General features: G+C 45.0%; 3 protein-coding genes across 3 annotated transcripts in view; 1 reads left to right on the top strand and 2 right to left on the bottom strand.

Moving 5' to 3' along the window:
- Positions 1-1,551: 1,551 nt before the first annotated feature.
- LOC118779572 (deoxyribonuclease gamma-like) lies at positions 1,552-6,167 on the top strand. The gene is made up of 8 exons (XM_036531741.1): positions 1,552-1,763; positions 2,749-2,837; positions 2,929-3,021; positions 3,776-3,888; positions 4,003-4,115; positions 4,490-4,647; positions 5,099-5,195; positions 5,586-6,167. The coding sequence occupies exons 1-8, from the start codon at positions 1,632-1,634 to the stop codon at positions 5,661-5,663; spliced, it is 873 nt and encodes a 290-aa protein (XP_036387634.1). The 5' UTR covers positions 1,552-1,631; the 3' UTR covers positions 5,664-6,167.
- Positions 6,168-6,248: 81 nt separating this feature from the next.
- Positions 6,249-7,230, bottom strand: LOC118778686 (protein ATP6V1FNB). The gene is made up of 2 exons (XM_036530308.1): positions 6,743-7,230; positions 6,249-6,522 (listed from the first exon to the last, which is right to left on the bottom strand). The coding sequence occupies exons 1-2, from the start codon at positions 7,158-7,160 to the stop codon at positions 6,404-6,406; spliced, it is 537 nt and encodes a 178-aa protein (XP_036386201.1). The 5' UTR covers positions 7,161-7,230; the 3' UTR covers positions 6,249-6,403.
- A 2,140-nt stretch (positions 7,231-9,370) lies between these two features.
- Positions 9,371-18,888, bottom strand: part of LOC118779247 (filamin-B) — a 69,494-nt gene continuing 59,976 nt past the window's right edge. Inside the window, exons 38-46 of the mRNA XM_036531240.1 lie at positions 18,502-18,624; positions 15,133-15,399; positions 14,877-15,014; positions 14,561-14,676; positions 13,162-13,294; positions 12,766-12,942; positions 11,732-11,950; positions 11,377-11,580; positions 9,371-11,070 (exon numbers count right to left, since the gene is read on the bottom strand). Of these exons, the coding sequence (XP_036387133.1) occupies positions 10,883-11,070; positions 11,377-11,580; positions 11,732-11,950; positions 12,766-12,942; positions 13,162-13,294; positions 14,561-14,676; positions 14,877-15,014; positions 15,133-15,399; positions 18,502-18,624 (1,565 nt within the window). The 3' untranslated portion in view covers positions 9,371-10,882. The remainder of the gene's footprint in view (positions 11,071-11,376; positions 11,581-11,731; positions 11,951-12,765; positions 12,943-13,161; positions 13,295-14,560; positions 14,677-14,876; positions 15,015-15,132; positions 15,400-18,501; positions 18,625-18,888) is intronic.

Here is an 18,888-nt window from a genome sequence, read left to right on the forward strand (position 1 = left end):
TGATGTAACTGTAATCTTAAACTAGCATAGTAAAACTTCCTGAAAGCTTACCTCACAAGCTGCTTAAACAATTCCTGCATATTCAGATAGCATACGTTTTCAGTGGTATTCAAAGTTCAACTTTTTGCATATTGTACTCTTGCTGTTGTCAGTACAATACTTTGTAAAAAAGAAACACAATCAATGTATGTGAATGGAAATCATGTTTTATGGACAGTTTTGTTGTTTACTAAGAAACATTTGGTTCTGTCTTCTGATCTGAATCACTGTAACCTCTTTCAAATAACATGAAATTAAGGCAGCTTTAGTCCTTTGGTTGACCAGTGAACTAACAGTAACACTGGTCAACCAAAGGTTTTCTACATATTACTTTCTTAGGGGTTATGGTTCTCTTAAGAAGACCCAGGGACCCCTGAAGGGTTCTTTCAGGGCTCTTGACATAAAATCATTCTAAATTACTTTCCTGTCACATTGTGAAGAGCTTCAGTAATGATTACATAGACATAATATGCAGAGAACTTGTTTAATGTTGCTTGGTAGCAATGAGGAAAGCAGGGCCAGGAGTCCTACATTAGTGCAGTACACGCAGCTCAATGCATTATGAACCCAGTTAGCACACAGTGCCAGCTACTGTCTACTCCCATTATTGCACTTATTCTCAGGTTTCTCCATGCTCGTCAGACAATTAATAACAAATAAGACAAAATAATAGTTGAATGAATATCCCTTTCACTTATTCCTCTTGCAAATTGTGGTTAAAGTTGTTTCCATGTGTATAAATTCTGTGTACTCTCATGCCTCTTTTGCGAGTATTTTACACATAGGTGTCTGCTATTAAAACGTACAGCACTGGAAATTAATTCACCATGATATGCTGCTGAATGCTTTTGTTACATCACTATGCATTGAAGTTTCTGTACATTTCATATCATTTGTGTTGGATAAAAGTGCCCTTAAAGACAAGAGCGTCAGCCAGATGGAAAATTATTATTGGAATGTGAGCGGCATCTGGAAACCCAGAATTCATCTGAGGAATTTATAATGCAGCCTGCTGATTGCCTCTCAGGGCTTTTGCTCTTGTTTAATGTAAACATCTTCAAATTTTATCTTGAATTACTAAATTATAGTGTATTATCTGAATGTGTTTCTCTCTTACATGTATAACAACATTATGAAAAGAGTTTTTAAAAATAAATTACACGTTGTTTTGATCACATACTGCAATGGAAGAAACATACATGGTAAAAAAAGTTAGGCAAAAATTATATATTGTGGAGGTTGACCTCATCTGGCTACATTTATGCTACATTTATATTGTACAGATCGGCATTTATGCATGTGAATACATAACATGGAAATATATTTGATTCAACAAATCAATATATACTGCCTGTCAATGAAACTGCTAAAAATACAAAAGCCAAATTTGCTGCTGGCAATGTCAACCCTCAAGCTGAGTTGTGTGTTCCTGTGCCCTTGATGCAATCAGGAAGCAAAACAACAAATACTAAGGAAGTTTCTGTGAAATTCCTCCGAACTACTAAAGGGCTTCAGATAGCTAAGTACACAAAGGCGTCCACACTCACTCCAGTGTTACTGAGATCTCACTCAGAGGGACATCGCACCCCAGGATGTATTCTTCTGTTTTTCTGCTGGCCCTGTGCTTCTGTGGGGCATTATCACTGAAAATATGTTCCTTTAACATACAGTCCTTTGGAGAGAGCAAGATTTCCAAGCCAGATGTACTGGAAGTGATTATACAGGTAAGAGAAACTTTTTTTTTTTGTACTGTCCTAAATGGTATCTGTTTACACATTATTTGCTATGTGGAATGGACTTTTCGACCCATTCCATGGCTACTCTACATTTTTTCCTCATGATAGAGTTTGAATAATTTCTGTTCCTGTAACCAAGTTTTGGACAGTGAGATAGGTGGGTTCTCTAGTTGTGGATATTCGAAACTTTAAAAGGATTGGTAATTAGGATTCAAACAGGCAAACAGTGAAATAATATCATACACACTACTGTGTAAGTGCATACATATTTCACCGCTCTTTCATTCTTAATTAGGGTTTGTGCAAACACATGTGTGCATCTGTTTGTCTCTGATATGAATCTTCACTGAAGAAATAGACCAGATTCTGGCACAAAAGGCTCAGAATGCACCAAATATTCACAAGAGTCATACAGCTAGTGTACAATGGTGTCCATACATGATCAACCCTTTATTTCTGATCCATTCTGTAATGTGCCTTTGTTCAATGTATGACTTTAACTTTTGTTCAGTATACTACAAAATGCTCTCATATCTGTGGTGATGTGACGTGGCAGAAGTTGAGATTACTCGGAACAAAACTCTTATCTGTGAAGCCTCTGTCTTCTTCTTATTGTGCAAGTTTAAGTTTTTAGTAGTTGGTACAATGTAAACCGGAAACTCCAGAGAGTAAGATATGTTTTAATCATCAAAAAAAGTAATAGTAAAAGCCAGAGAAGGTTAGATAATTTCTTACATATAAGTATTCTTTTAAAGTTTGCAAGGCAAAAACAAGCAAATTGGTTAGTGTCATAGAATTCAGGAACTAGACCGGGTGTTGGCAAAATTCTGATGAAAATGCAACTGAGACTACCACTTTCTTGAGGTAAGCAGGTTGTGAGAATTTAATTTCCTTAAAATGATCTAAAAATAGCCCAAAGTGAAAATTTACCTCGCCATTTGTGTCATTGAGACACCTTGTCCTCTGTTTGTAGTGCATTGTACGATGTGACATCACACTTGTGATGGAAATAAAGGACGCCCGAGAAGTAGCTTTCCCCCAGCTGGTAACACACCTGAACAGGTAACCAAGTCAAAGTTTTTAAATCAACCCCCTAATTTGAAATACCAGTTATGTAAATGGGGTCTCACATAAATGGCAATGTCTCCCACAGCAAATTCAGGGGCAGGAACAAGGAATACGATTATGTCATCAGTGAGAGGCTGGGGAGGAAGTCATATAAGGAGCAGTATGGCTTTATCTACAGGTACTGTTCATCTTGAGCTGTTTTTGTATTTGCTTAGGGAATGACATGGAACAGTAGCGTGAGCACACCCACCCAGCCCGTCAACATGTCTATGAAGATATCTTTCCCCCTGATAAGAAATGAAATGATAAGATCAGTCAAAGCAATCTACTTTCCCACTGATTATTCCCTGAAAGCCAGAGCCACTCAAAAAATATCTAAACAAAGAAACTGACAGAAGGGTCACTGGAGATTAATGTTTTACCTTGTTACCTTGGCAGATTAGACTGTTGAACAGTTCTGTAAATGGTTTCAATACATAGCAAACAGTGAGGGCTCTCTCTTCCTTTACAGATCAATAGAAGATATGCTGGCAGGTGCCACATGATAGTTTGTTCCTTACTCTATTGATAAACATGCTTTATTTAAAATTATCTAAATCACTAAGGCAACAGAGGCTCATTCTTTTCTAGAAAAACATACACCATTAAATAAATAAATGTAGTAAAGATAAAGTAAATGGATGTCTCAATGACACTGTAATTCAATAAATTTGGTTGAGCCACTGACGTTTTGGTTAAAGAAAATCTGTGAGGAGAGAACTTCCTTAGCTACAGTAAAGCACAGCTCCACCTGTGTTGCATTATCTTTGTTGAAAACAAATATTGTGACCATTAGCAAGGCTATGGACTGGGAAATGAAGAAACTGTATCCAGCAGCCAACACTGAAGGTGGGAGTGACGTTTTGAGCATGCTGACAGTCTGACTCTCTCAGACGCAGGCTGGTGTCTGTGAAGGCCGTGCACCAGTACCCAGACACGCAGACTGAAGATGAAGACGTGTTTTCCCGTGAGCCCTTCGTAGTGTGGTTCTCATCTCCCAAAACGGGTACGCCCAATATACTCTTTCTCTGTTAGACTTCGGAAATGCACCTAATGGAGGCTGAATACAATTCACTCCTAAGCACACTCTACCAGTTTTTTCTCCTTTCTTTTAATTCAGCTGTTAAGGACTTTGTGATAATTCCCATCCACACAACTCCGGAGACGGCAGTACGGGAGATAGATGGGCTCTATGACGTCTTTCAAGACATCAGACAGCAATGGACAGCAGAGGTAGGTATTGAATTTATGGCCTCATCTCCAGGCCCATTATTATTTCTTTTCTCCATTATGTAATGCTAAACTCAACAACCAGGCAAGCAGTATGTGTAATACAAGCAGCTTAATGTCGTGCTGATAAGGCCATGGTGTCTGTCAGCACTCTGAAGTGTGGCACAGTCTTTTTTTGAGTTCAGATTTGCTGGATTGACATGACCTGACATGTTAGAAGGCCATGAGGCACCCAGCTCTCTATCTAAGTGAGAGAAATATCCGTTCTCTTGACCCTTATCGCACTATCGGCTCGACCCACACTGGGAGTCAGATTACCCAGTGTTCACAGACACTGGGTCATGTTTCCTGCTCTGTCTCACTCGCCTGTTCTGCAGAACTTCATCATCATGGGGGACTTCAATGCGGCCTGCGGTTACGTGCCTAAGAAGCAGTGGAGCAGCATCCGGCTGAGGTCGGACCGCAGCCTCCTCTGGTTGATCGAAGACAGGACGGACACCACAGTGAAGGAGTCCACCAGCTGCGCTTACGACAGGTGAGGCATCGCCGCGCCGGCCTTCGTCACAGGCCCCACGGCGCACGTCCCCATTACCCGAGGACAGCGCTCGGCGCGGCAGCGTATCAGGTTGCCTCTCCTGCCGCGGGAACGCTGACCCCACTTCAGTCGAAAGTGCCGAGCTCTGTCCAAACAGGACAGGCAATCAAAACAAAGGGGGCGCGGCTCGCTTTGCCCCAGGCTCATTTCCCAACGTATCATTTACCCGTATCATGTACCCCGCAGGAGCGCTTTATCATTTGCTTTTAATTAGAGAACCCAAACATATGAGCCCGCGGCGACTCAGCCTGACGGATGCTGTGTGCAGCGTCTGCAGACGGCTCTCACGGCTCCGTCGGCGTAGCAATGCTGCTCTGTGGCCTGTGCCTGCAGAGTGCTTAATGGGCTGACTGCCACTGTCTGACGCCACCCCACACCCCTCTGACTGCAGGATCGTTCTGCACGGAGAGAAGATGATCCAGGCTGTCAACCGTGCCTCGCTGGAAGTCTTTGACTTCAAAATGGCCTACGGACTCACAGAGCAACAGGTCAGGCGTTGTTACATTATGCTACATGTATTTAGCAGACACTCTTATCCTGAGCGATTGCCAGCATAATGAAATATACGTGTTTCCATTCGATTTAAGCAAGCAACAGTGTCAGACCAGGCTCACAACTCTCCCAGTCCAGTGAGTGTGAGCGTAACACTATTCGAGCCCTACCACAAGTGTAGCTGTGATAGGGCTCGGATAGTGTTATGCATTGTGTCTTGTTTCCTTGCAAGGATAATGCATTGTGTGCATAAATGTCCACAAACAGTTGTTACTGTTACCCAGTGGAATATGTATCCTACATTGTGCAGCAAAGGAAGAGACAGTGTGTCTGTTATGTTGGTATCCAAGTCTCTGACGTCTGCGTCTACCTTATCTCTGTTGCAGGCCTTGGCAGTGAGCGATCATTTCCCAGTGGCCTTCACTGTCAACACAGCCCGGAGGAACGGTAGAGGCAGTAATTAAAGCATACTTGTGGATGTCAAGGCGACCCGCATCAGCTTGGCTCACATGCACTGTAGCATACGCTCCAAAGGGGTCTCTCCCTGACAGCTAGTGATATTAGTCCTCATGTAAGCAGCCTCAAGTAGTCACCCAAGATCAGAGCTAACCAGGGCCTGTGAGAGTGTCACCGAGCCATCTTAAAGCATCCAATGATATTAGATGAGTGATCATTGTGAGCTGAGACATGAATCAGTTGCACTGAAAACAGGGGCACAGGGGTCAGGGCTGATTGGGCGGTTAAAAGGTGACTCTGCTCGTTAATTATGAACCTGCAGATTCAAGGTGTGGGTTTCATTGTTGCTAAGAGACCATTTGTGTTCGCACAGTTGGCTCCCTCTGTAGGTGCTTTTAGCAGCTTCCTCCTTTCTATGCAGCTACGCAAGTATTTCTTCTATGTAGCAAAGTCATCTTACATTCATAATTGCATTTTACAAAAACTTCATAATTTGATTATCAAAGGTTTTTCTACCAGTACATGTAATACTGCATAAATGTTTGTATGATTTTATTAAAAGAAAAAAAAAATAATGAAAAAATATCGTAAAATGCCTGATGGTAAAACTTACAGACATGTCCCATGCAATTTCAACAACATAAGTTGGAAGGGTGTTTGAAGTGCTTGGTCAAAGTGAAGAGACATGTTGTTATTTTTTACCAACTGAGAAAATATTCTGAGTCATTCTGAGAGACCTGCCAGACCGTTACCCTAGTCGATCAGTTGCAGAGGGAAAATGAAATATTCCATTCCTGGCATAAAATGTGTTCCTTACAATTCCTGATCTTCCATTGGCAGGGGATCTGTACTCCCTCTCATAGTCACCTAGCAAAACAAATTTTGTTGTTATTGGAGATTTCATATTTTCCACATCACTTTCATTTTTGCCAGTCAGGCTATATATGTATATAAAAATTACAAAAGGATATGACTAAATTTGGCACAAACGTCATTAAATGCATATTTCAATTAAATCAATTTAGTTTAGTTCAATTAATTGTTCACACATGGAGCCGTCAGTGGCCTGGATGTGCTGGTGTCTCACCAAGTCTCCACCCGTACTCCCAGGACGACAGCAGTGGATAGTCAAACTTCTGCTCTGGATCTTTCTGTGTGCGCCTCTGCAAATAGAGGTGTCGCCCCTTCCCCTCCTTGGAGAAGCCCTGGTACAGTACGTCCTTGGTCTGGGGTGTGACAGGTCTCATCAGGGGAGCCTCACTGAGGGTCCGCTCCATCGGGACCGGCGGGGCCTCTTTTTTCTTCTCTACGGTCTTCACCACAGGGGGCAGGACTGTCTTTGGGGCAGCCAGTTTTGGGGGCCCCTGGGTCTTTGCCGTCCTAGAGGGGTAGCGGATGGGGTAGTCTTTTCCATATTTCACTTTCCATGCCATGCGGGTGTAGGCCTCCTTCTCAATCAGCTCGCGGTAACAGTTCTGATTCTGAGTGGTGAGCAGGTTCCTCATTTCCACCACCTGCCAGTACCTCACATGTAAGTCTGTGTGTGTGTTGGGTTAGTCAGGTGTTTGAAGAAGAGGGCTCCCTTGCTATCTTCTCTCTCTCTCCCTCTCTCTCTCTCTGTGTGAACAGTGCCAGAGAGAGAACTGACACCCAAGCCCAAGAACAGGTTCCTGTTTGTCCTGTCTCCATGGTTACCAGTGAAAGGGAAGGACATGTCTCTGCAGGAGCCTCTGAGGGTGTTGAGTGAAGCCTCCACAAAGACACACAGCACCCTCCATACACACACACACACCAACTGGATGAGGGAACAACAAAAGCTGGGGCACGCTACAGCAGAAGCTGAAATCTTGGAGCGCAGCGCAGGGCCTCTACATTCCCACACTTTACAGCTTATTAACACTGCTGTTCCAGGAGGCTGGCAAAGAGAACTGCGTAATAGGAGAAAAACCTGAACCATCCTGCTAAGCCTTAGCCCCGAGAAAACCGTCATTTCTGTTGGATGACTACTCGGTGGTGTTCTCTAAATTCCTAACACCACAATTTTTTAACAGGGTACATTATGCTTTCAGCACACTGTTATTTGGGGAAAAAACATAAGTTTTACATTTTTGGATTCCTCTGTGCCAAATGCCTTGATCTGTGGCAGAACCTCTTATACTCATGCACACATAAGCAGTTTGTCCAGAAGATGGCAGTCTTTCCACTTTGTAACATCTTTTCTCTTACCAGAATGAATAAAAGCAAATTAGAGGATTAGACAAGAGAATTTTATAATAATACAGTAACTTTTGTACATCTAGGGGTTTTCATCCGGGATGGCAGATGGGGTGCAAAGACATTTGGGGGTTGGGGGGGGAAGCTAATTACCCCCCCCCCCCGGACACATCCACAAAATGCTGCCATTCATTAAAACTGAACATCTATCATATAATTGCCAAAATAGGCATGAAAAGACAACCCACCATCTTTGTGCAAAGATGTTTTTTTCCAGTTTAAGTACCCATAAAATCTGGGTTGGGTATATATTTGTTGCAAAGTGGTGACAGCAAATGCAAAACACACCATCTCTGTTTTGGGAGTCCTGTAACCATAAACAGCCATCAAATATGGCTTCTTTTGTGGCGTGTTCTCATTGGTCCCTCATTTTGTATATCTAGAAAGCGATTTTTTTTAAAGCCTGGCCTCTGGTGTAAGGAGTGCCAAATCATAGTTTACATGTACTCTTGAAATTAGTTACAGTGGATGATCTAGTTAACCAAATCACTGGAATTGGAAAGATAATGATCATAGTAGTTGGTCTGGCTCTGCAAGTGTAAAGGTTAGGTTTCACCATTGCAGGTTCAGATGGAAGTGTTTCCTTACCATCACAGCATCCTTGCTCTCATTGTCTCTTGCACTCAAGAGGCAATTCTGCCTCACACAAATAGGGTGTTTTTATCAGACCGCACAGTGTGAGATGGCTAAAAGTATTTTTAAAGCCTTTTTAAGAGGATTATAATAATTCCTTTCAAAATGAGTCACAAAAAGGTAAGATTAAATAAAGCAACCACATTACATGATGAAATTCAAGCTTACGTTATCAATTGTTACTAAGTAAATGGCAAACTGTTAAAACACTAGGAGGACATTTAAATGCAAGGGGGATTCAATTTTCCAAAGGTTAAAGCTATGCAAAAATGACCCATTATGAATGTTAATCTCATAACTTTTCTCAGAACTGTGGAGGTTTGCAAGTGTCTCTTGATACTTGGCCAATCTATTCATTACGTATTCACGCTATCTCAAGAGGAAGGTAGGGCTGAACAGTGGCATGATCTTTGGTGGCCTGGGTAAAGGAGATTAAGCCTCACAGTTATCGGAGAAGTGAATCTTAAGATTTACTTTGGTCTGCCCATTTGCAATTCCACTTCTCCAGTTAATACACTGCTTCTCTATTAATCGAAGAACAGCCTGGTGCTGCATTATGAACTCACTGCAGCAATGTAGTACCTCGAGTAACCTCTCTATGACCACTTACGGGCAGAGGGTAGATATTTACCCCAGGCAGGGTCCATTTTGAGAGAGGAGCAGAGAGAGTGTCAACAAACCAACTTCTGAACCTTGGATTATATCCCATGAAATCACACAAACAGCCTTGTATAACTTTATTCCAGTTTATTGCATTAATTTCCAAATGTACATCATTTCTAGGGATTTTATTTCACATTAAGGCACCCCTGGCTAATACAAAATGCAAATAAGAGCTTTGCTGTTTTTTCTTCCTTTTAAAACAATCTTTTACAAAATACTTGTGTATCAAAACTAGCATTAAGTAATATAATAGACAAGCATCATAACCAGAAGGAAACATACATATTTCATTTTTCCAAAAAGCTATTGCTGAGAATATAAGCATTTAAAATTATTTGGATGGCAATTTCCCCCAGTCCCAAAAAGAGTGAATCCTTAAATGGCATATTTTTTGGTAAGCAGGGACTTCTTGATTTAAAATACAACATCCAAGTAAAGTAGCCAATCACAAAGCCTCCATCTCTCTCCCGAACTGTATGTTGTAGGCTTGGAGGCACCAATCACTGTGTAAGGAAGAGAGCAAGATCAAAAGGAAGCAGCCCTCACCCAATCACTTAAAGGAAGATGTGTGTACTAACACACATAGGCAGGACTTACAGATGTGTTAAAGTATGTGGGCAATGTGCAGACAGGTTAAAGGCACATACCATAACACTAGGGACAGCAGTTCACCTGTTCACCTCTGCCACTCTCTTTCAAGAACTAAATGACAACTAAACTACAGGAATCACACTTTATAAATAGAATCTGAGAAGCAATAACAGAGCATAAATCAGAATTTTGGCCCACTTTGCCAGTTGTCATCCTCCACCATATTTCAATTTTTTTTTTTTTTTGCATATTTACTGTAAGCGCACTGAAGGATAGGCGATACTGTATGGTGGGTAAAAAAAATGATGTATACTTTTGCATTGTTTAAAGAGCAGTGCTCCCGGGAATGCCACAACCATGTCATCAGACACTCCCACTGCTGACCTACAGTACAGGCACTCGCACCGTCAAAGGGTTAGGAAAAGCTTCTATCAGCGTCTAATCCTGGGATTTATCCAAGACCTCTTCTGCTTTTGCCATTTCTGGGCATTTGTCATCTTTTTTTTTTTAATATGATACAAACATGTAAACATCACAGTCCAGATCATGCTGGAGTTAAATACTACTGAACAGCAGTGTCAGGTGGAGCATTAGTAAACGTTGTTATTGCATCTTAAGACTTGTGCAGTGTGCATGATTGGACAGGAATGATCTGGAAACATACAAAACAAAGAGGACATTCATCAGTAGTTACGTAATTTTTTGAAGACTCCATTCCAGTTAAATTACCATTAGTGTCTATTCAATAAAACAAAAAATGGGTTAGGTGCCGTTTTCTTCCATTCTCTGGGCCAGACAAAGTAGACCACAAAATTAAAACCTGTCAACATTTGCCAAACAGCAAAAACAGGAGCATTTTACAATTTTGTGCATTATAATCTTTCATGTCAAGTGAATGGATTCACTCACATGACTTCACTTTGCATGCATAAATTATGATCAAGTGCAAATCGGTCATAATTAGTGTTGGGCTTAATGAAGTCTCAAAGGTTTTGATGCATGACCACTCCCTCCTCCCCTTCACTCCCTTAACCTGACAGTCTCTACCAGGGCTCAATGGCGACCTCTAGGGGACAGTGATGTGGAAAGGAGACCCAGGGATGTGCTCGTCTCCCCACTTGACTGCTAGGATATAGCTGCCCCTCTCTTTGACAATGTAGTTGACGTTGTACTGTCTGTTGCCCATGTGTTTGACGGACACCTCTTCACAGGGAGTGTTAGGACCATGCACACCCACGAGGAGCATGTTCTTGCCTGTAGAAAACAAAAACAAAAAAACAAAATGCAGCTTAATACAATCCCACATGGCTTGACTCAACTTGACAAGGACGCGCCATCAATCTCAGAAGCAAACAGCAGATGAAACACAGCCATGAGAAAACAGAAACGAGTATGAAAATATTCCTGGGAACATCGCCGGGTAGCAAAATACAAATTACCTTTGGACTTATATGTTACCAAAAGCCACTGTGATGAAGTTCAAACTGGGTCCAAAAGTAGCTAGTGCATCTACCTATTTGCACAGTTGAGACATGGGGGTTTTGGAGAATCTTGTCTTACCAGCTTTGCTGCAGTCTACAGAGAAGCTGCTCTTTTGACCCACATAGGCCTTGCTCAGTCCTGGGCCTCTGCTGACCACCTTGGTGGCATCAGAGGAGAACTGGGGCAGGGCACTGTAGGAGCTGGGGCTGGTGGACTTAGTCACAGGGTCCACCGTCAGCGTGGACGTCTCACTGGCGTTGCTTACGTTCACCAGCCGTGGGCCTGAATTTGGGGGGGGGGGGGGGCGTTAAGAAAAATCACATTAGACAAAAACACAGGAGAACCCAGCTTCCAAACTGTCACTCTGAGGTAGTTATGGGCAGAGGTGAATATAGTCCTTTGCCTGTGAACAGCAGAGAAAGCACATGCTAACCTGTGACTTTAGCCTTGAAGGGGCTCCCTGTGATGTGGTTGGGTCCTCCGTATTTGATGCTGATCAGGTAGTTGCCCGGGGCCATGGGGGTGTACTGGACCTTGTAGCCCTCAGGGCACTCCTGGCACTCCATCTTGACCTTTGAGGGGCCTTCAATGGTGACAGCCAGGGATCCCGGTCCAGCTTTGGTGTTGTTAATGGTGAACTCTGCCTGGTTGCCTGCAACCATGAGAAAATGAAGACCAGCACAGTGTTAATGGGCATGGACCTGTGGCTTCAGCGGGGAGAACCTGTGCACATAGAGATTGGGGAGAAAAGAGGTCTTCAGGGCATTATGCTAAGAAGCCTGCAGGTTACAATTCCCCCCTGCGTTTTTTTGTCTCTGCAGGCCCCTGTGACGTCACCCTGCAATCAGGCAATGAACAGCAGATGCAGCTGGCTCCTTGACTAAACACATAATTCCTGCTCACGGTGGCACATGTTGACGCAATCACCACATCCCAGCTGTGGGAGTCTTTGCACAGCCCATTCTCAAGGCACAGCCTCGTAAAATCCTCTGATTAATGACTCTTCCTTCCCTGAGGCCTTCGTTTCCACCACTGTGTCACTTTGTCTGGGGCGCATCAACAACCATCATCAAAGTCTATTTTCCTACACCGACACTTGAGATATCAAAACAAAAAGAGGGTGTGATGGTTTTCATCCCTGGACTGACATGCCTGTGTCTGCTAAATACTGGTATGAGTGCTACAATCAAAGTAATTCAATACAAAACAAAAAAAAAATTCTTTGGACACAGTGAGGTAACAGTATTTGGGTAGAGAAATACTTTAGATTACCAAATGAAATGGAGGAGCCATTGGTTAACAAATGAAAAAGGCACATGAGTGCTGAGTCAGGGTAGGATTAGTACCATAAAGCACCTTGGTACATGACTGAGGAGTGATGGCGGACTGGCTTAAGCACTGAGCGCTGTGGCTTTAAGTAGCTGAAATAATGCTGGTAAAATGCTGGCAGACAGCGAGTGAGGTCACCTGTTGTCCCCCTCTCCAGGCCAGCTCCGTAGGCAGTGATGAGCCCGGCCTCTCCCGTCTGCCCTGGCTCTCCCACCCGCACCTGGAAGGGGCTGCCAGGGATGTGGGTACCATTGAACTTCACGTCAATGTAGTGGAGTCCGTTCTCTCGGGGGATAAAGCGGATGGCGTACTTGTCTGGGGAAAGGACAGACCGGGTGAGGGGTGGATATACACACAAGTGAAGCAGTGAGCCTGTCCAGGCCAGTACAAGCATAACGAAGCCTGGCGTTTCTGTCCTGAGTCAGGACACCTGAGGAAGCTCCTTGGTTTGAAATGAGGCAGGGAGAGCGTGTAAGATAATGGAGTGGCACCTGGCTGCTATGTGACAGACACGGAGGGACAGCCCAGCCTCACCTTGCTCCAGCTCAGACACCACACACTCTTCCAGGGCTCCAGAGGGGCTGTGCACTTTGGCATCGATGCTGCCCTGAGCACCATTCAGACGCACAGCGAAGGAGACCGGGTGGTTCACCTTGAGCCCTGACTCCTGAGAGATACAGTGAACAGCGGACAGCTTAGCACATCCCACATCCCCCTGCTTGGACAGGAAGGAGGCCCAGGAAGCACATTCATAGCTCTGTCTTATACTGTACTACCACCCCTTATCTGTCATCTTTCAGTCACCTGTGCAAGACTTAAAACAGACAAGCAGTCAAAAAACACATACACACACAGACATAAAATTATAGACCTGATTTCCACAAAAACACATTTGTGTAAAAAGGGAAAACATGAAAGTATGTCAACTCTTTACCTATGCTCACCTTGGACCAGCTAAAGCTGAGAGAGACAGATCCACTGAGTTCTACATTCTACAGGACATCAGGGAATGGGATGAACTACAGGGCAAGCTATGCTAACAGCTACAACAAAACACACAACTGGTGTGGGGCAGGAGATGGGAAGTGGAGGAGTTCTACGGGTTGGAGGAGGAAACTGCCTCTTTCTGCTTTAGCCGGTCACTCCATGGGTGGGAACGCTGTTGTTTCTGTTAGAAGCCTTTAAATGAAACACAAGTGAAACACCCCAGGTCCCACACGAGGCGATGGATGTCCGTCAGCTATACAAAGCAGGGCTTGCTAACGTGGTCCAACCACGAACTAGCCAGGGCACTGGAAATCTACTGTGCGAATCACTGCAATAAAACCACTTTCCAATGTTGTCTTGAAATGGAATAGGGTGTGCGATTATGTAGATGTAAACTTCCAGACACCGAGAAACTGAAGCTTTGTGACTAGTGCGATTTCTGATTTTGAGTTCTGTTTTTCCTTGCCAAGATTACGTATGTGAGTAAGCCCCTTTCAGAACGAAATGCATCACAGGGAATAATTTACACACAGCGGAGCCCCTACCAAAGTTCACATACCAGGAACGCCCAGAATTTATCTGTTCACTCAAGCAAACAGTGATGGCTCATTAAGAAGGAGGGAGGGGAAACCTCGATTGTATTTAGTCTATGGATGCATCTAGACTAGAGCTGAATATGGATTATATGGTTAGATCTAATGCTAAAACAGGATGAACTGAATGTAATCTTTTTTTAGTGTTTGGACTGAAATGTCAAACAAGCATATGAGCTGAGAAATAGGCCTCGCAAAGAACCTCTCAGGGAAGAGATAAATCCCTTGAGGGAGGTTTGAGGGTGGAGAAGAGCCCTGGCTGCCCCCGATCCTGCTCACTGCCGTGACTGCTGCCCTGTGATTTGATAGCTGCGGACAAAGCCCCAGTGTGGAGATGTTTCCTCGTGCCTCACCTGAAGACTGGTAACAGTGAGCCTGCGGGCGTCGTCCGTGGGGGCGCACACGGGCACCAGGAAGGGGCTCTCGGGGATGTGCTCGTCGTTGAACTTGACTGACACCTCGTAGTCACCTGCCAGGACACAGGACCCACAGGTGAGATGCAGTGCAACTCTGCCTTCCCAGTTACTGTACAGTTCTGATATTGTTTAATACAGAACACAAGAACTGCTGGGGAGAAGAGAGCTCAATTTGTCAAACAGCACACAAAACCTAACAAGACACATATGAGTGGGTAAACCAGAGTGTGCCGATCTGGAGGCTTCAGCGTACCAGGCTCCTGGGCAATGTAGGAGACACCGCAGGACCCATCCTTCCTGTCCTCAAAGGAGATCTCTGCCCTGCTCGGCCCTTCCACAGCGATGGACAGGCCTCCCGCACCCGCCTCCCGTGTCCAGATATTGAACTCAGCTGCCAAGTAGAGAGAGATGTGCGCAAATGCGTAACTGTGACCTTTGAACTAACACTTACTGCACTGTTGCCGCTGTGGAGAAGAATATGATGTGGGATACGTGGGAAAGGACTCTACCTGGTACTCCTGCCTCAGCCTTCTCTAAGCCAGGGCCACCGGCTCGCACTTTATGGGCCCCTCCTTCTCCCAGCGGCCCCACTGTGAACTGGAAGGGGCTCCCGGGGACGTGCTGCCCGCGGTACTTGACGCTGACCGTGTGCACGCCCATCTCATGGGGCACAAAGCGGACGCAGTAGGTGTTGTTTCCTGCAGCCACAATCTCGGCTTCCTCGGTGGTCCCGGAGGGGCTGGTGACCTGGGCGGACACGTCATGGATGTCGATTTCTGAGAGGAGGAGGAGGAGGAGGAGGAGGAGGAGGAGGAGGAGGAGGCGGCAATGTATGTGGTGTTAGAATTGGTGTCAGTGGAACTGCTGCCAATGCTCCAGGAAGAGTTTATATAACTAGTTCAGCACTGTTTTCAGTGCAGAGATTATGTATCATACAGAACTGTGAATCAGCTGCTGCAGCAGCAATATACTGCGGAAGAGAGATGAGAACTCAGTGGACTCGCCTGATGCTGAGCAATGCTGTGCTGAATCTGGCTTTGCTTATAACCCATTTTTTACACACAATTCAAGTAAAATGATGGCAACACTCCATTTAATGTCGTGTTTGACATTCAAATTTGTAGATGTTTTGAAAGGGCAAGGACAGAGAGCAGCACCATAAATAGGCATCACACATACGCCTACACTCACACACCTGCACTCACACCAACAGGCATCATGCGGAGATCGAAAAATCGAATATGAGCGCATTCTGCCAACCTCATTGTCCACATGCCCAGTGCTTAAAACGCACCCTCCAGCCCCGAGGGCCATGCCAGGGGGGCGGCACCGATCCACACGCCCTCGCCTCTCCCCTCGCGGCCAGACGCCCCCTGGGCAGCGTCACTGGCGGCCCCACGCCTCAGAGAGCAGCGCGAACGATAGAGCCCCTGAGACAGGATCTCCTGGGACAAGGCCAGGAGGAACCACGTCACTACGGAGGCAGAGGGAGACAGAGAGAGAGAGACGGGCACAGAGAGAGAAAGAGACAGCAGTGCAGCCAAGAAGAGAGAGAGACAGGTCAGAATGAACAGTGCAGTCGGAAGGAAGTAAAAAAAAAAATCTGAAGACAGAGTGCTCGGAAAGGTGGGGAAACGAGACGGCACGCCTCATCCTTTTGAGGGACTCCCTGTTATTATGACGTGTGACTGAAGTAACTCTTAAGCCCTCTGTGCTCCACGAAATGGGATCCAGTCCCCTGGGGCGAACAAGTCTTAACTAAAGGGTTTTAATCCTGGATTAAATGGGAAAGCAGCATGCCAGCAGTGATCCCGGTGTGGACAGGGGGTGACCGCAGGCAGCTTCTGTGTGGGCCTCCCTTGCAGCGCACCCCTCATTACCCAGACAGATCACATATGAGAGTAGTCAGCCCACGCCCCTACTGAAGACAAGTCCACTGGGACAGACGACATATCTCACAGCATTAAACTCACAGCAACAGGGGTGAAAAAAGACATGTTTATATACTGTGTAAATAAGGAAAAACATAAGCACAGAATGCATAGTTAGTTACAATGAAAGGGGGGGTCGACAAGCTTTAAACTCAAGCCACTTCCCTCCTGTTGGCTGAGCCCCCCCCCCCTTCAGATTGACGTGTCTTGTAAACATCGTAGAACGACGCCCCGAGAGGCAAGTTCAGAGAGCCACAAAAGGGCCTGCTTTGGACCGAGCAGGCCACAGCACAAACGTTGACAGGGCTGGGACGTGACTGCACCCAAACAGCTGTGCTAAACCCAACTGCTCAGCAGGGAAATCGCTGCACAAACAAGGTTAAATCTCCTTTAAACCCATGGTTTTTTAATGCTTTTTGTACAGTGTGTATTGGCCCTACCTTGCACCCATCTGGTTGTACTTACAAGAGAGAAAACCTCTTTCAAAACCCTACCTTGGCAGAACACTGGGGAGTGAACAAGCATTACAGTGGCTGGCTCCATTGTGAGCTCTGATTTTTAGCTTTGCAAGGGAGTTTAACTTAAATCATTCAATATCCAAGGTTCCAACAGGAAAAGTCTGTGTTGTAATGCATACATTTCCACAGAATAAAATGGAATAACATGAAATATAATGATTTATACTCATTTCAAATCTGTCATTTTAAGAGAGACCTGATACTCGGAACAAATATTTATTTTGCCCAGTCTGGCCTCAGGTGCTATTCATATCAAATGTAACTCTAATTTACTCTCTTCTCCATTCATACCTGCAAGTAAAATTCCTCACGTCAGCTATGAGTGAAAGCATTACTCTGGCTGGCTATATTAAGAAACTTTGCTAGGGAGTCCATCTTAAATCATCCAATACACAAGGTTACAACATGAAAATTTTTGAGGTGCAGTGGATACACTTCCACAGAATGAGACAGAATAAGATTAAAAAGTAAAGATTTATACTCATGTCAAAAGTGTAACTTCAAAAGAGGACAGATACTCAACAAAAATATTTTTGGTTTCAGGTATAATTCATATCACTTTTCAGTCTCCTCACTATTCATGCCCAAAGAGAAAATTCTCAAGCTATCGTGCCAAGCATGAACGGGACCCCACAATGCACGCATCTCTCCATCTCTTAGATATGGGATCAGGCCCAGCTCCAAACAGGAAATTGGTGAGATGGTGTCAGATGCACCCCTGACAGCACCTGCACTGAGCCCTGTCACTTGGAGGAGAGCCAGTGTGGGAGATCTGGAAGGTACAGTACTGAAGGCTGAGACCAGGCAAGACAATGGCAAGTATTTAAAACGCTCGCCTGGCTTTGGGGGGAATGCTGATCACAGCTAAGGAAAGCAAAGGAGGCTCTGTTAACTCTGTTAATGTATAGAGCACATGGCAGGTATGTTCATAGCCAGTGCCTTGGAGACACGGGGGGGTGGGGGGTGGGGGTCCATGCGGAAGAGTTCAGGCTCCGGTTTCAACTTTAACAAGCAGTGACCTGACTTCTTTTTATTTGACAAGCCAACCTCAGGTGGGAGATATTTCATGTCTGATGTCTTCATGCACTGTACCTGAGATCCATCAAGCTGAGAACGGGCCGAGGAGTGCGATTCCCACAGCAGCAGGTTATGACAGTGGGCTCAAGGCTGACACGCAGCCAGCACTCTGAGGTTGGGAGTTCACAGGGCGGAAACGTGGCGCCACTGCACAGTTTAAACAAGGTCACGCTTTAAAATAATGGCCATAAAAGGTATGAATACCATGGGAATCTAGTTAATTCTGACAATTTCTTTCTTGGCTTCTGTGAGCGAGGTAGCTACCTATGGGAACTAAACCACAGTGAATGTGGCTGGCTTGGTGGTGATGTATACCCGTCCTACTCCTTGCTCTCTGAGCAGGTTCTCCTACCTGGGATCTTGAGGTTGAGGTCGCAGACGCTTCCGACGGTGGCAATGGACGCTGCCCGCTGCCGGCGAGTGATGCTTTCGCGGATGCGTCCCTCTCCGGTCACTTTGACGGTGAACGGGCTCCCTGTGGACGGACAGCCACGACTGGGTCATTCCACACCGGAAGCACTGGAGCCTGGTCCTTTCAGCCTTCCAGTTACCAGCACAATCACCATTGCATCACATTGTCACTTAGCAGATGCTTTTATCCAGGGTGACATATATGTGTTACAATTTTTACATGCTATCCTTTAATACACCTAGATATTTACTGAGGCAGTTGTGGGTTAAGTACTTTACCTAAGGGTACAACAGCAGTGCCCCAGTGGGGAATCGAACCAGCAACCTT

This window comes from Megalops cyprinoides, chromosome 6 (assembly GCF_013368585.1).
Source record: "Megalops cyprinoides isolate fMegCyp1 chromosome 6, fMegCyp1.pri, whole genome shotgun sequence".
In the NCBI taxonomy this organism is placed as follows: Eukaryota; Metazoa; Chordata; class Actinopteri; order Elopiformes; family Megalopidae; genus Megalops; species Megalops cyprinoides.